Below are 17,052 nucleotides of genomic sequence, written 5' to 3' on the forward strand. Positions count from 1 at the left end.
GGCGACTGCCTCGCCAGAGGTCGAGCCGGCGCCGGGAACCTTCTTCCCCGGCTCTGGTGGAGTCCGGGACCTGAGGCGCTTTCCCGAGTCCCTCTTGGTCCTTGACGTGGGCGGCTGCCCGTTTGAGGCCAAGCTCCCCCACCGTCCACCCCGCACCATTCTCCTGGAGAGCACGTGTGTGCAGAAGTCGACCCGGCACCACAAATACCCACTGCGGCACCGGTCAACGTCGATCAGGCGCCGATGGTGGACTCCACGGAGCCGCGTTGGGTTCCTGATTCGTTTTCTGAAGTCCCTTCTTCTCCAGAGTTCTGTCATCTGTTGATGTGTTCCTTCCTGGAGACAGGGCGCCGTATTGTTGCCTTTTCACCGGCATTTTCCAGGGAGGGCTCCTCGCAGTCCCCACAGCCTAAATCCACGAACCCTTCTTTCCGTGGCTCGCGGCTGGCTTTTCCACCAGCCTCTCCGCCTTCCCCTGATGCCCCTCAGGTTCCCCATTCATCTGTAGATCCCCCACTATTCCGGGGCTGGCCGCTCCCCCCTGGACTTGGGAATGGGCGGCTCAGTCTGCAGCTTTCACCATCGGTTGCCTTTGTTTGGGCTATTTCCACGGCTGCTGGTATTCTAAGGATGGGTGAACCTGTCACTCCATTTCCTACAGACAACCTTTGGGAAGTTCTCCACCAGGGCTCTGGTGGATGGGAGTTTTGTTCCTTCCTTTTGATGCCAATCCCATTTCTTATTGACTCCATGCCTAATCTCCACTGTGCATGCTGTGGGCCCCGTGAGGTGAAGTTTACGGGCATTTGTGTAAAGTGCCCTATTGTAACCGCCTCTTCCCAAGAGCCAATGGTCTGTGCGAAAGTTTGGGTCGTCATGCTCCCCGTGCACCCACTTATTGTTTGCCGTTAATTGAGAAACTTGATAATAAAGCCATATATCAGGCATTGAAATACCTCCATCGTATCACCCCATCGTTAACTTTTTCATAGCTATGCGTGAGGCCCGTCCCTCCCACAGCAGCTCTCGCACAGTGGCATCTTTAGCGGCGAAATAGGTGTAGGGCATCACATTGGGGGAGTTCTGCAGCACATAAAGCAAACGCCGTAGCGCTAACTTCTTAAAAAGTGCGGCCCCTCCCAGGAGAGTAAGGGGGAGAGATCGCCAATGCTTGGCGTCAGATCGAAGACGGCTCAAGGGCATGAGCAGGTTGGACTCGTAGAATAAAGTTGTATCCTGGGTGATAAAGATACTGAGATATTTGTATCCCAATGAAGCCACTGGTATACTGTATTCCCAAGGGTTACGTGGCGGGTCACCCCACTGGATGTAAAGCTGGGGCTTGGCCCAGTTAATGGTATAGCCCGAGTGGGCACCAAATATGCGGAAAATATGGAGAACTTGACTGAGGGACCGCGAAGGCGAGCCCAAATAAAGGAGGATGCCATCCACATATAAGGAGATGCGGTCCTCGTGGTCCTCTGTCCATTTCAGGCCTCTGATCACCGGATCCCCCCTGATCCAGACCGCTAAGGGCTCCAACACCAGTGCAAAGAGAAGGGATGACAGGGGGCACCCCTGCCTGGTGCTTCGCCACAGTGGAAATGGTCCAGATACATGGTTATTGACAGTCACCTGCGCGGTGGGTTTTGAATAAAGTAGCCGGATCTACATACCAAACTAGGGGCCGAACCCCATCCTAATCAGAACTGCAAAGAGAAAGTCCAGCTCAATGGTATCAAACGCCATGGATGCGTCCAGAGACAACAGGATCGCATCTTCCCTGATCGTGCCTATTCGGCCCAGGACCCCATTTACGCGCAGTAAATTCAAGGCTGTGTTTCTTCCTGGCATAAACCTGGATTGGTCCGGGTGAACCAGCTCAGTGATGTTAGGGATAAGCCTATTGGCCAGTAGTTTTGGCAGAATTTTTGGCTCTAGCGTGAGGAGGGAAAAAGGACAATATGACTTACAGTCCTCCACTGGTTTGCCAGGTTTATGTATAACCACAATTGAGGCCACTTCAGGTGGTAGAACCCCTGCATCAAAACTTTGAGTGTACATTTGCAGCAGGTGGGAGAGAGCTTGGATGCCATTGGTTTAAAGAATTCAATTGGGAGCCCGTTAGGTCCCATGGCTTTGCCAGATCGCACATTCTGAATAGCTTTCTGAATTTAAGTCTCCGTGATGTCGCTCTCAAGGGAGTCTCTATCATGTTCGGACAAGCAGGCGACTTTAATAGTCGACAGAAGTTCCATAGCCATGGCAGACTGGGACGACTCAGCGGGTGTGTACACCAGGGAGAAATAAGAGGCAAACGTGTCGGTGATCTTCCGGGGGTCAGTGAGCAGTTCCTCCCCATCTCCAAGGATCGAGTGCACCCCCCTAGGTGTTCTTTCACTTCTCTCCAAACAGGCCTAAAGCCTGCCCATGCTCATATATTTTATGCCGGGTGGCGGTGTGTCTAGCCTTGGCCGCTTCAGTCAGAAGCTGGTGATAATCAAGTCGCACCATGTCAAGCGAGTGTTGTGCTTCCAAATCAGGGGCAGCCACCAGGACTTTTTCCTTAGCAAGGATTTCCTCCTCAGCTGAGTTCTCTTCTATGCCTCACTATCAGCGCCACGGCCCGGCCCTCCATAACAGCGCCGAACGACCCCCCCAGCACACATGCTGAAGTGACCGACCCCACATTTTCAGTAAAATAGTAATCTGCGTCTTTGAGCAGTGCCTCCCTAATGTGGGGTACCTTAAGTGCCCAGGGGTTTATGGTGAGAGTAGAGCGGCGCTTAGGTTGCCCCAGGGTTAGTGTCGTGAGAATCGGGGAATGATCTGAGATTCCACGCGCAAGACACCTGGAGTCAGAGAAGACCTAAATATCTTGAGCAAGTGTGAACATGTGGTCAATACGTGATTGACTATTGTGGGCCCCAGAATAAAAAGTAAATTGGGTGGTGGTAGGGTTAAGCCAACGCCATATATCCATTAAGCCCAGCGCAGATAAGGACTCAGACAGTGGAGATCCCCTTGGGGGGTCACTCCAAGGAGGGAGGTGATCTCTGGAGCCGTTCATTGCCAGATTAAAGTCTCTCCCCAACACCAGTAATCCCACTGGTAGGTCCAGTAGGAGCGCTCCAATGTCTCGCAACACTGGATGCTGTAGTCCAGGGGGGGCATAAACAGACACAACACTGAGTACCTGCCTCGCTCAAGTGCCCGAGAGAGCTACATATGTACCCTGGTCAACCGACCAAGTCTTGCTTATAATATATGGACATCCCTACATATGAACACACCCGCCCCAAGTGAACCCGAGCGACCGACCAGACAATAACCCCATCTATATAATGCCCCGCATGAGTTGCCAATTAGGTGTGTCTCCTGAAGTAGGACTATGTCCGGCACCTGGTGTTTCAGGCACTGCAGAACCACCCGTTTAATCTGATCGCCTAGGCCGTTAACGTTCATGTAAGGAGTTTTAGTTTTAAGTGTGATCCCATGTGTGCGGGTAAGCGCGGACAGTATCGTGGCTAGGGTCAGGTAACGGGCTCGGGACAGGGTCATGGTGGCCAAGAAGCCAGGCGGGCATGCAGTGTGGAAAGAAGTAAGCACACCCAGTGACAGGATCCACCCGCGGACAAGCGAACCTAACTATAAACACCACACGTCTATTCCATGGCGCTGTGAATAGAGTCAGAGTATGGAGTTGTCGAACCACAGTGAAGATGTATGGTTGCGTAAATCGAGTGGAGCCAGAAACATAAAGGAAAACAAGAAGCATCATCGCACAAGTACCAAGAACAAAACACAATAAACACTCCCCCCACCTCATCCCCAACACCCACCCCCCGCCCTGCCTCCCTGAATAACGGGCACAAAACCACCCGCCACGCCCAACTTGCATCTGTACGTAATGGCAATAACAACCCCGGCCTTTGAACCCGTAACGTATAAGTCAGCGCCAGGATGCCTTTTAGGTGATAGATGCGCTTTACAAATGCAATAAATAAATAAATAAAATAAGTCCAACATCATTAAAGGACCTGCTGAAATGACCTGACAACAATAGCAACACACTCGCAGCAAATCAGTAACCAAAAGAAAGCGTGCATATACAGTGTACGACATGCCGGGACCTTACAAATGGTGATGCATTCCAAGACAGTCTGTATCTACGTAATGCATGCTCATGGAGCCCACCGGCTCCATAGGCAGTCTTTTATACTTGCTGTTCTGTAAACGCTATCCTTCCGGGCTCCAAGCCATATATTCACGTCCGGGCGGAGATCCCTGCCGCTGTTGTCGTCCGCCGGTAGCCTTAGAGCCACCCACGGGCCTATGGGGACGCTTACCGACAGTTCTCCAGCCATCGAGCCAGTCCCATGCTTCGTCTGGTCTAGTGAAGAACCACAGTTTACCATCTGACTCGATCCGCAGCTTGGCCATAAACAACAAGGCGTACTTGATTTCTTGGTCCCTCAGCGCGCGCTTCACGTCCAGAAAGCTACGCCGCTGTTTCTGAACTCGCATGGTGAAATCGGGAAAGAAGGTGACTCTGCTGTAATCAATCACTAGCGGTGGGGCCGCCCTCGCCATCTGGAGAATGGCATCTCCATCACGGAAGTTAAACACCCTTGCCAGGAGAGGCCGGGAGGGCGCCCCAGGCTGGGGTCTGCCCCCAGGTACACGATGTGCACGCTCAATTGAAAAGCATTTGGAGACGCCCCTTGGCTGAAGAGGCTGGAGAATCAATTCCTCGACGAAGAGGTCAGCCGATTGACCCTCTGGCCATTCCGGCACACCCAAGATTCGGACATTGTTGCATCTCTTGCGGCCTTCGTAGGCATCAAGTTGCAGTGTCAGCGTCTCCTGCGCATTTTGGAGTTCAAACACTTAACATTTGAGAAGGTCTGTATCATTCTTCATTTCTTTTGTGGCGTCCTCGAATTGTCCGCTCTTATCAAAGGAAAGTCTGTGGTGACTGTCGATACAGACTTCAAGTGAAAGACGCACCTTTGTTATAGCCGTTAGTATGTCCTGCAACGTGGGTTACAACTGCTTCCCTGTTGGCTTGGTGTCCGATTGCTCCCCCTCATGGCCCTTCTGCCACGCAAATTTCTCCAATTTCGCTTGAATCGTGGCAATCGTGTGCCCGAGGTGCCGGGGAGGGAGGACGGGGGGGGGGTGTTTCGAGCTGCGCCTGCTACTCACCGCCGCCTGTGGTATAAGTCCACACCAGCCTGTCGGTTTCCGCCGGCAGGGCCCCGACCATCCGTTAAGAGGAGTTCCAAAAAGCACCACACCGGCAAACACCGCAGGATCTTGTGGCAGCCACTCGCTGAGGGGATGCACCACAGTCGGGTCAGGATGAAGCAGTGTCACTGTCCCCGCCACCGGAGACAAGGAGTGAATGGAGCCCACAAGATCTCACCTCCACCTCTAGGCATCAGGGTGAATACTGGCTCAGATCACACGCAGTCGGAATAATCCATGTCGCTGGGCTTACCGCAACAGCAGTGCACGGCAACCCTCCATGGAGGTGCTACTTGATGATTAGGGCCGGGCGCAACGCGCCACAATACCGTCCGTGAGGCTCCACAGGCCACATTGACAAAGTGTGGCTGCCGCTGGATTTTGCCAGAGGACAGCGGCTCTCGGGACGAGGAGGAAATCAGGTTGCAGGGAACAGAGGTGGCAGCAGGGACGGCACCCTCTCCGCCGGAACTACCAAGTCAGGAATCACAGCGCAGCCCCCGTTGGCACAGCCACAGGCTCGTATACCACACTGAAGCTGCTGCATCGATTTGGGCGCAAGCTCAGGGAGGAACCGGGCGCACACAGGACCGCCGGAGCCGCCGAAACACACTGGAGAATGCCTCCCCTCAAAGGCGCCTACAACTGAGGCCGTACTTTACCCTGCCGTGGGCAAGATGTAAGAAACAGTCAGGCTCCACCGCAGGCGATACTGGCCAGGGCACGATGATTATTTACGGATTAATCGCTAGTGGCGCGACAGAGCTTGGCTACCGTGCAGTCATTTCCCTCAGCAGTTGGCCACGCCCCACAAAACCTGCATTTTTAAGGCAGAATCATCTCGTTTCCCTTCACAGAGCATACTGGACGCCCTACAGTATCTCGAAGGTGGGGCACAACTAAGTGTATGAAATGTGGGCTAGAGAAGGCAAATGATATCTAGATGTTTATGAAACCCTGTGATTCAGCGATTTCGGGAAAGCTTGGGTAAGCGCACCACAAGCATTTTGGGGTTAAATATCAAGATAAGCCTCAGTCGAATTATCTTTGGGGAAGAAGAGTGGCAGGTGAGGTTGAGCAATGATAACAGCATACTGCTATTCTATATGAATCTTCATGCTTGAAGAGAAATATGCAGGAAGTGGGAAAATGGTGTCCCCCGACATGTACTGATTGGCTTAATGCAGTATTCTACACTTCCCAAATAGATTCTGCAGATGCGATTACTAAGAAGAATACATTTTTGCAACCCTTGAAATGGTGGAACGGTATGAATGGCAGACCGGGAAATGAGTAGGTAAATCTGGTGGAAAGGTAAAGCGATCTCACTTGTCCGATGATTACACCTATCACTTTTTGGTTTACAAAATGCAGCTCTTGGAGCGGGATAACCCAAAGAAAGTTAAATGGCACTGTGGTGAGGCCATCCCCACAAAAAGGGCAAAGTAATGGAAAATGTGGGGTTTGAGCTGGAGGTGAATTACGACACACACATTTTTTTTTACAAAAAAAAGCATTTTCGGATTGTCATTGTACATTATATTAATCATTGTATCTACCAGAAAAAGCGTTACCGAAGGTAAGTAACTTGTTCTTCTGATAGATACATCTGCAGTGTGGATTCCTCACCTTGTGAATAGAGTCCCACAGCAGTCCCCACTCCCGGAAGAGGGTGTCCACTCATCTAAACCAGGAAAGCCAGCAAACCCAATGAAGAGCTGCTCATCCAAACGAAAGTCTTTAGATCTGTCCAAGTAAAAGGACACCGCCCTTTTGGGGTCCAGACGGTGCAGTCTCTCTTCCTCCTTAGAAGGGTGAGGGGGAGGATAGAAGGTAGGAAGTGTAATGGACTGTCCTAGATGGAAGGGAGTTACCACCTTAGGCAGAAAAGCAGCCCTGGTCCTAAGAACCATTCAATCAGCATGAATGGTCAAGAAAGGGGGCTTGTAACTAAGAGCTTGAAGCTCACTTACCCTCTTTGCTGAGGTTATTGCAACAAGGAAGACTGTCTTAAGAGTCAGAAGCCTCATAGGACATTTGTGAAGAGGCTCGAAGGGAGCACCCATCAAAAAGGTCAATACAAGATTTAAGTCCCACTGAGGCACAATAAAAGGAGCAGGAGGGAACTTATTTGTGAGGCCCTTCAAAAACCTTAAAACCACAGGAGATTTAAAAAGAGATGGCTGGTCAGGCAAGCAGAGAAATGCCGACAGCGTAGAAAGCTAGCCCTTAACTGTGGCAACAGCAAGCCCTTGCTGCGCCAGAGAAAGGGCAAACTGGAGAACATCAGACAAATGGGCTCTCAAAGGGTCAATAGATTTCTCCCCACACCAAGTGACAAATTTAGACCATCTATATGAATAGATGGACTTAATGGAGTCACGCCTGGCTGACAAGATGACATCCACCACGTCAGGCGGGAGAGAAAAGGAATTCAGGTTGCCCCGTTCAATCTCCAGGCATGAAGGTGGAATGTCTGGAAGTGGGGGTGTAGAACCTGCCCCTCCATCTGAGAGAGGAGGTCTGCCCTGAGAGGGAGACGGAGTGGCGGGTGAGAGGAGAGGTGAAGAAGATCTGTATACCACACCCTTCTTGGCAAGTCCGGGGCGACCAATATGACTTGGGCCCGGTCTTGGCGAATCTTCCTCAGAACCCGAGGAATCAAAGGTATGGGAGGAAACGCGTAAAGGAGTTGATTTCTCCAACTCAACTGAAACGCGTCCCTCAAGGCTCCTTGCAACGGATACTGGAGAACGACAGGCAGTGAGCATTCTCGCGAGTGGCGAACAGGTCCACCCGAGGAGTCCCCCACATCTGAAAGATGTCGTGAACCACCTCCGGGTGAAGCCTCCACTCGTGGTCGGCAGAGAAATGCCGACTGAGACTGTCTGCACGAACGTTCAGAACTCCGGCCAGATGATTTGCCCTCAGATAAATCAGATGGTCCTGAATCCAGGACCAGAGACGCAGAGCCTCTCTGTAGAGACACTGAGATCCCACTCCTCCCTGTTTGTTGATGTACCACATCGCGGTCGTGTTGTCCGTCAGGACCTGGACCGAACGATCACGAAGGGAAGGAAGGAAGGCCTTGAGCGCCAAACGTATCGCCCGCAATTCTAGAAGGTTGATGTGAAGCAACCTTTCCTCTGGAGACCAAAGACCCTAGACCTCCAGATCCCCCAGATGAGCACCCCACCCTAGAGTGGATGCATCCGTTATCACTGTGGCCACCGGAGGAGGCAACTGAAAAGGCGTCCCCTGAGACAGGTTGCCTTCCACGCCCCACCAAGACAGATCTGCCGCAGCTTCTCTGGAGATCCTCACTGACTCCCCGAGATCTCCGTTGTGCTGATACCACTGCCTGCGGAGGCACCACTGTAGCGCCCTCATGTGCCAGCGTGCATGGTTGACCAACAGAATGCATGAAGCCATCAGACCGAGCAGGCGAAAGACTTTCAGGACTGGAACGACCGCTCCATTGTAAAATAAAGGAATCATTTCCTGTATGTTGTGAATCCTTTGAGGAGGAGGGAATGCACGACATACAGTTGTGTCCAGTACAGCACCTATGAACAGGTTGCGCTGGGAGGGCACCAGGTGAGACTTGGGTACATTTATCGAAAAACCCAACCTGTACAACAACTGGGTTGTCTCTCGCAGATGATGGAGCACTCTCTCTGACGACTCTGCTTTGATCAGCCAGTCGTCCAAATAAGGGAATACAGGAATCCCTGACCTTCTGAGATGCGCCGCCACCACTGCCATCACCTTGGTGAAGACTCGAGGCGCAGTAGTAAGTCCAAACGAAAAGACCGCAAACCGATAGTGCTGCGATCCCACCGTTAAACGAAGCTACTTCCTGTGTGACTTCAGGATGGGGATGTGAAAGTACGCATCCTGCAAGTCGAGCGACACCATCCAGTCTTCTTCCAGCAGTGCTTGAAAAACCTGAGCAAGGGTGAGCATCTTGAATTTCTCTTGTTTCAGATACAAATTCAAGATCCTGAGATCCAGGATTGGACGAAGCCTGCCATCCTTTTTGGGAATCAGGAAATACCGGGAGTAGCATCCCTGACCCCTTTCCTGCTCTGGGACCACCTCTATCGCACCCTTTCTTAACCAAGTCTGTACTTCCTCCTGTAGAAGCAACAGATGTTCCTCTGAGCAATATCCCTGGCAAGGAGGGTAATTGGGAGGGAATTCCCGAAAGGGAAGGGCATACCCATTTTCTACGAGATTGAGAACCCAAAGATCTGATGTAACCGATTCCCAATCCCGTAGAAAGTGGGTAAGCCGACCTCCCACCGGACCCACATGATCTTGAATAGCGGATCTAGGGCTGCTTTTCTGTGGCTGGGGGGTTAGAGGAGGTGGAGGAGGAAGAGGTTTGACGTCCTCGAAGACGACCCCTTTGCTTTCCCCTGTATGACCTGTACAAGGTGTTCTGCTGCTGCTGTTGGTGTTGCTGCTGCTGACCTTGTCTAAAGTTCCGAAAGGAAGAGCGTCCAAACCCTCTGAACTTTTTGGTCGAAGCACCTCTAATCCGAAGGCCCAAAGATCTGGCAGTAGCCCTGCTATCTTTAAACCTTTCGAGGGATGTATCTGCTTTCTTGCCAAATAGTCCTTCACCGTCAAAAGGCAGATCCAAAAGCGCCGCCTGAACATCAGCAGAAAAGTCCGAGGACTTTAGCCAAGCTGATCTTCATGTAGCAACTGCAGTACCCATAATCCGAGCCACAGAATCAGCCATGTCAAGACCGCTCTGAATTACTTGGCGTGCCGCTGCTTGGGTGTCAGACAATACCTCCTCGAAATCACTCCGGTTCTCCTCAGGGATCTTAGGAGCCAAAGCACGCATTGAATCCATAAGTGCGTGCACATACCTCCCCATGAGACATGTGCCATTTGTAGACTTCAAGGCCATACTAGCAGATGAGAAACTTTTCTTGGCCACCTGATCTTGTTTTTTAGCCTCCTTGTCCCCAGGAACTTGGGGAAAAGCACTTATAGATTTCTTAGAGCATGCAGCCTGAATCACTAGGCTCTCTGGAGAAGGGTGAGATGTTAAGAAAGCAGGGTCCTCTGGAGCCACTCTATATCTCCTAGCCACACTCTTGGAAACAGCAGGAGCGGAGAGCGGCTTCTTCCACACCTCCAAAATGGGCTCAGTTAATGCTTCATTAAAAGGAAGTAAAGGCTCCACAGCCGAACTCGGAGAATGAAGAACTTCTGTCAGAAGGTTTGACTTAAATTCAGCTGTTGGTAAAGTTAAATTTAAAAGTCCTTCAGCCTTCTTCATTACCACATGATATGGCTGGACATCTTTTGAAGTTGCATCATGTCCTGAAGGTAATTCCCACTCTGGGGAAAAATCAAGGCCACTGGCATCAGCCAGCTCGTCAAAACAATCTTCTCCCAGCCCACCTTCTTCTAAGTCAGGGTGAGAGTCGGCATAACTTCGTTCCTCCAAGAGACGCTGAGCTTCTCTTCTGGATCTCTCCTTAACACGCCTCGGTACCGGATCCATCAACGACTCCGATGGAGTTGGAACCGACGTCGGTACCGACTTCAATGGCCGAGGTGTATGCTCCTGATGTCTACTCGGAGCAGGCGACGTCGGCATTGGAGTCGTCGACTTCGGACGAGTCGGTGACGACCTCGGTGGAGCCGGAAACTGCCACAGCGTCGATGGGGCTGGCATAAACGGCATGGATGGAGCCGGGGCATATGAATGAGGAACCCCTAAATTAAAAGCCAGAGGACCCATGGGACCCGAAGGTGCACCAGAGGGGTACCACGCCCTTGAGAACACACCATACATAGCGTTTAAGAACGCTGAAGGGTCTTGGCCCGGTGCTGTAAAAGGTGGTTGAACACCCTCGGACTGACCTCGAGGTGGGATCGAATCCGGCTCAACAAAATGCGCAGATTCCTCAACTTCCACAGGAACCACCTCTTCCTCCTCATGAGCCGGAGAAGGCGCCGGAGATGGATTGGACTCCGGAGCCGGGGAGGGAACTTGCGACCTCGAAGGCGAAGCCTCACCTTCCTGAACCGGAGACTCCTGCGGAGGTACTACCTTCGAACGAACCTTCCTGGGCGACCTCGAGTCCGACTTCTCACCCGAGTGACGTTGAGACTCATGTTTCCTCTTCCTATGCTTCTTCCTTGATCTAGAAGCATGATCCGAAGAAGACTTCGAGGCCGAACCCTCACTAGATCTGGACCTCGACTTCGACCTCGACTTATTTTTCCTCGAGCGAGATCTTGATGTCTTCTTACCATTGTCGGCCTTAAGTTTTGCCACAAGTAGCTTGGTTTTTCTGTCTCGCAGGGCCTTCGGATTCATCTTGCGACATGATGAACATCCATCCACGTCGTGATCGGAGCTTAAGCACCAAATACAGTCCTCGTGTGGATCCGTGATGGACATAATTTTACCACACTCCCTGCAGGGCTTGAAACAGGTCTTCTTAGACATCTTATCGAAACAAAGAAGCAGAAAATACAAAAAAACTAAACAAAGTCACAGTATTGTAACTGTAGATTCCCGAAACCGTTAGCGTCGACGACGCGGAAAAAAGGGAACTGATGTCATCACGCCGGCGTGGGCCTATTGTAGGCGTCGGTGACGTCAGCGGAGTCGCGAGCGATGCCGTGCCTCTATGACATCCAAGTCCACGTCGGCGCGAAGCTACAAAAAGAATTTTTTAATGTTGCTGACGCAAGGGGATATTCACAAGGTGAGGAATCCACACGGCAGATGTATCTATCAGAAATCAAAGGCACACAATGTGTAGGCAGGACTTGCGAAAAACAGAAATGATTTAAACCAAATAAAATGTAAACCCTTCTTTACTTTAATGTATTTACATGTGTTCTCACCTTGCTCTTCCAACCACAACAGTCTGTGCCCAAAGATGCATGATTTCCATGAAGCTTCCATGATCAAAGAATCCACTCTGCCAGGCTCCCTTAACAGCTGTAGAGGTATAAAACCATTGATATTGCTTGTATATTAGGTTTGGGCTGAGATTTTTCATTTTAGCAAGCAATTACAAACAAGTACATATAATATACATAGAGGTTTGCAATCCATGTACAGAAAGCGGTCTCTTTTATTATTACCTTCTAGTTGTGACATTGCTACTATCTGCAAACAAAAAAGCACATTGTGCTACACTGCTATAAAGTAACAAGTGATTTGCCTTCAGTAATGCTCATTCTGATTGATACTGTAGGCGTGGATTTCTCAACTTTCAAATATACCGAAGTGTCTGACTGGATCAGAAGAATTTTTCAACAATGCTCTTGCATGCAAGTAGGTGGCTCTGGTTGTATTCACAGGGACTCCATGCTGCCCTAGGACTTAAGAAGAGGATCCACATATTAGAGCCACACCTGCTCACTAATATCTATTTCGTCTATCTTTCTCCTTTCATGTACTCAGATGACGTAATACAATGAGTAAGATGGTGACCATTGACTCCATTTTGAATATACAATTTCATTTCTGTGCTCTCACACAGTTACAGAGTGGGGAGAGGAAGTTTTAGCTCTTCACCGTGCAGAATAAGCTGTGACATATCGTGTGGGATGCGCACTTGGTACCGTTCACAGGGTTGAAATTTTGTTATTGCCAGAGAAATGTGCGGAATATACAGCTCTGTCTCAGAGCAAACACAGGGCCTAGCTATCTTCTGTGAATAACCTCAACACAGACCGGTATGGACAGCCTTGTTTTCACAACAGAAGAAAGGGGGGAGAGGTTTCTAGAAATCTCTCCTTGGGTTGAGTAAAGGTATAAAAGAAGGGGTACCATGGCTCTCGGACAGGAGCTAGTTGTGGAGAGGAGGCATTGCCGCAGGGACCTTTTGTGATCCTGATTGTAACAGGCTCCCCAGTCGTGATGGCCAGAATGTTGAAAGATAATCTATTGGTGACATATTGTTTCTATTACTTACCTTGTGTATATATTCTGTAAATTTCTTTGCTCTGTGTACATATGTCATATGTTTTCCTGCTTTGTAGTCATGTTCCTTATATTTGACTTATTTCATTTGACATCTGGAAAGGTGCATCAATAAGAATATGTTGTCTTCTTTTAAAAAGTGATGAATTAATAAATATATGTTTCATTTTGAAAGCACCTTGGTGAGTTTATTTGCCTCATTTGGGAGAGTGCTGAGTTCCTTTTTTGTGTGTCCAAGTGTTTCAAATCTGAAGCAATACAGACATAGAGAGTAAAACAAACCAAGTGAGACTGGTGTGCTAGTATCCTAACTTGGAACATTTTTAGATGTTAAGGAGGCCATTTCACGGAGCAGGAAGGTGACAGGACAGTGTGGAATCTGCAGTTAGATACGACTATCCAACACAAAAAGCAATACTGAAGGCAAGTAACTTGTTTTTTTTATGGATACTTCTTAACTCAGATTCCTCACCTTTACTATAAGTACCAGATTAGTCTCTCCCGAAGGTGGAAGGTCTGGTGAATGGTGTCAAGACCCGCAGAACCCAGAGGGTAAAGTTAACTTCGTGATGGATCTGACTGTCAAGGCAGTAGTGTTTCTTGTACATATGCACACACACCCACATGACAGCGTAATAGATATCTAGAACAGGTACTCCTCTAGCCAAAGCCTTTGCAGTCCTTTTTTGCTTCAAAATGCCTTTCTCAGCACCAGAAACTCCAACATAGATTCCTGACCTACAGAAGGAAGACTGCCTTGGTCCTCAGTTACCAGAAAGACGTTGGTAAAGTGCAGAAGCACCAAAAACGCCTGCCGCTTACTCATCCATCGTGCTGAAGTACTAGCAATGAGGAAGACAAATTTAGGTGTTAAAAGCCTTAAAGAACAGTAGTGCATAGACTCAAAGGACGTGCACATGAGAAATGTCAAGAGCAAGATCCCACAGCAACATAACAAATGGTTTGGTGGAAACATGTGAGATAAACCCTTTATAAAATGCATCACAACCAGTGACTCAAAGACTGGTTGGTCAGGTGTGGACAGAAAGGGTCAATAGATAACTTTTACTGTGCACATAAAAAGTCATTGCTGGGACAATGAAAGACCAAATTAAAGGACATCGGAATGGTCAGTTTGCAAGGGGTCTATGTTTCAGGTATGTCACCAAGCAACAAGTTTGTCCTAGCACCAAGCATACATGCACCTTCTGGAAGAACATTTTGCTGCAAGGATGTAATCAACCCCCTCAATCAGCAAGTGAAAAGCATTTAGCTACCACCTCTTTAACCCCCACTTGCATGCTTCTCCAAACAAGTATCTTAGAGGAAACTGCAGCATATAGCATTGTTAACACTGTGTATTTTCGATGGTGGTGAATAGATTTAGCCAGGTGAGACCACACTGCTCAAAGACACTCTGCACCAACTCGGGATGAAGACGCTACTCACACTTTACCAGACTACATCCGTTCAGTTCATTCACTCTGGCTTTTAGAGACTCCACCAGATGGTTGACGGCCAGGAAGAAGTTCTTTTGGTCCAGCCAGCTTCAGGATCCCACTCTGCCCCACCTGCTGCAATATCAACAATGCAATCGTGTTGTCCCTCTGGACCTGCACCAGCATCATTTTGACAGATGACGGTAATGCTTTCCAGATAGATCACTTGAAGCTCCACAAGACTAACATGGAGCTTGCTCTCTGCTGGAGACCAGAGACCTCCGATATCCACCTTTCCAAGTGGGCACCAACCAGCAGACACTCATGCCACCATTGTAAACTCTGGATGGGGGAGGAAGAATGGCCTGCCACATGTCCGTCTGATACTGGATCCACTTTGGATCCGAGGTTCCCATGAAAGGCCTAATGAGCTGCCTGGCATTCAGGATGGGGAGAATGCACAACGCTAGTAGACCTAGAAGCCTCACAACCATCCTTATCAAAACCCAGGACTGGTCCTGGAACACTGGAATAATATCCTAAATGTCTCAGATATGATGCGGCGAAGGAAAGGCCCTGAATGACACTCTATCCAGAATTGCCCCAATGAATGGAAGTCTCTGCGTGGGGCTCAGGTGGGACTTAGACTCGTTGATGATGAAAACTAACGTTGTCAGGAGTTCGGCCATTGTCCGAAGGTGGTCTATGATTGAGTGTGGCGGGTCCACCTTTAGCTGATAGTTATTTAGGTGATGGAAAATGTGAACCGTAACCTCTGATGATGTCCAGCACCCATCTCAATCACCCCTGTGTGAACACCTTCAAGGCTGGGTTAAGACCGAAGGGGAGCATGGTCAATTGAAAGTGTTTCTAGAGCACTTGGACCCATAAGTATTGACTGTGGAACTACAGGCAAGTGTGTGGAAATACACACCCTGGAAGTCCAAGGATGCCATTCAGTCTTCTGGGTCTCACAATAGCACAATCTGAGCCAGAGGAAAAAGTAACAAACATTCAGTAATGCTCTTTCTGGTGGATACTCTATCTACCTACAGATTCCTCACCTTTGGTATATTCCAGACATCAGACTGAATTTGTAAACTTTTTAATAGCGCGCCACGCTGATAGGTGATGCTGGCTGCACTTCAGCGTCAGTAGCGAAGCCATTGTGACGTCACTGGAGCCATATAGCACCCCACAGGGCCTCTGACTTCAGTTTCTTACCCACTGTTTACGCACCTTCCTAATGAATGAGATTAGAATCTAATCAGCTAAGCAAGGTGCAATACTATTTCTAGAATTGGTGAATTTAGTAACCAGCCATAAAACGTGAAAGAAGCAGGTCAGTGGGGAATCACAAGATAGAAAATAGTATCCATTAGAAAGATGGTTACCAAAGGTAAGTAACTTTTTCTACTGATGGATACTTTTACCTGTACACTCCTCACCTTTTGAATAAAAGTCCCAAGCAATACCCAATTAGGAGGTGGGTTGAATGGCTTGTTAAACTGAGACATCCTGAAGGACTAAGCATGCAAAGTGACCTTCAATCCACACACCTGAGTCCAGCAGACGTTTGGAGGGAAGCCCAAGTAACTGCTTTACAGATCTCTGCAACTGGGACTCGCCCTGCCAGGGCGGAGGTATTAGATTTTGCCTTTGTGGATTGGGCCCTGAGACCTTCCGGAGGCTCCTTGCGAGCCAGGCGTAGATGAACCACCTTGACAGCGTCCTCTTGTGGCCTGCTTTGACCTTCATAAGCTCAGATAGCTGATGAACAGCTAGCCACCAACTCTGAACTCCTCGAGTCTGTCAATGTAGAAGCTGACCGCTCTCTTGGGGTTGAGTCTCTAAAACCTCTCTTCCTCTTTTGTGGAATGCAGGGAAGGAAAGGAAGGCAACGAGGAGATAGATTGGCCTAAATAAAAGAATAAAACCAGCTTGGGTAGGAAAGCATCCCTGGTTCTGCGAACAGTTGCAACTGGTGAGGGTGTGAATAGGGAACACATTAAAACATGAGAAAGAGTCTGAAGTACCATTGCTACATTATGAAGGGAAAAGGAGGAACCTTGTTGCCGAGAATCTTTAGAACCCTCATGACTATTGGTAGCTTTAAGTGGAACTGTTGGCTTCGGAGTAAGAAAGGCCAACAATGATAAGTGGCCCTTAACTGTGCCTGGTGCACATTTGTGTTGTACCAACACAGGGAAAAAAGCAAGATATCAGACAAGTGGGCCTGAACAGAGTACTGAATTGTCTGTACAACACTTGATGAACCTACTCCACCTCCACAAATGCATCATTTTGGTTGTATGTCGAAAGGCATATAAGATAACATCCGCCATTTCAGGAGGCATGGAAAAAGCATTTAGGGGCCGATCAATCTCAAGG

General features: G+C 49.3%; 1 protein-coding gene across 10 annotated transcripts in view; it reads right to left on the bottom strand.

Annotated features, from left to right (window-relative positions):
• Window positions 1-17,052, bottom strand: part of ACACB (acetyl-CoA carboxylase beta) — a 2,338,068-nt gene that overhangs the window by 395,932 nt on the left and 1,925,084 nt on the right. For all 10 annotated transcript variants that reach the window (XM_078667379.1, XM_078667377.1, XM_078667383.1 and 7 more), the window contains one exon: window positions 12,136-12,232. In XM_078667379.1, the coding sequence (XP_078523505.1) occupies window positions 12,136-12,232 (97 nt within the window). The remainder of the gene's footprint in view (window positions 1-12,135; window positions 12,233-17,052) is intronic.

Source organism: Lissotriton helveticus, chromosome 11, assembly GCF_964261635.1.
Source record: "Lissotriton helveticus chromosome 11, aLisHel1.1, whole genome shotgun sequence".
In the NCBI taxonomy this organism is placed as follows: domain Eukaryota; kingdom Metazoa; phylum Chordata; class Amphibia; order Caudata; family Salamandridae; genus Lissotriton; species Lissotriton helveticus.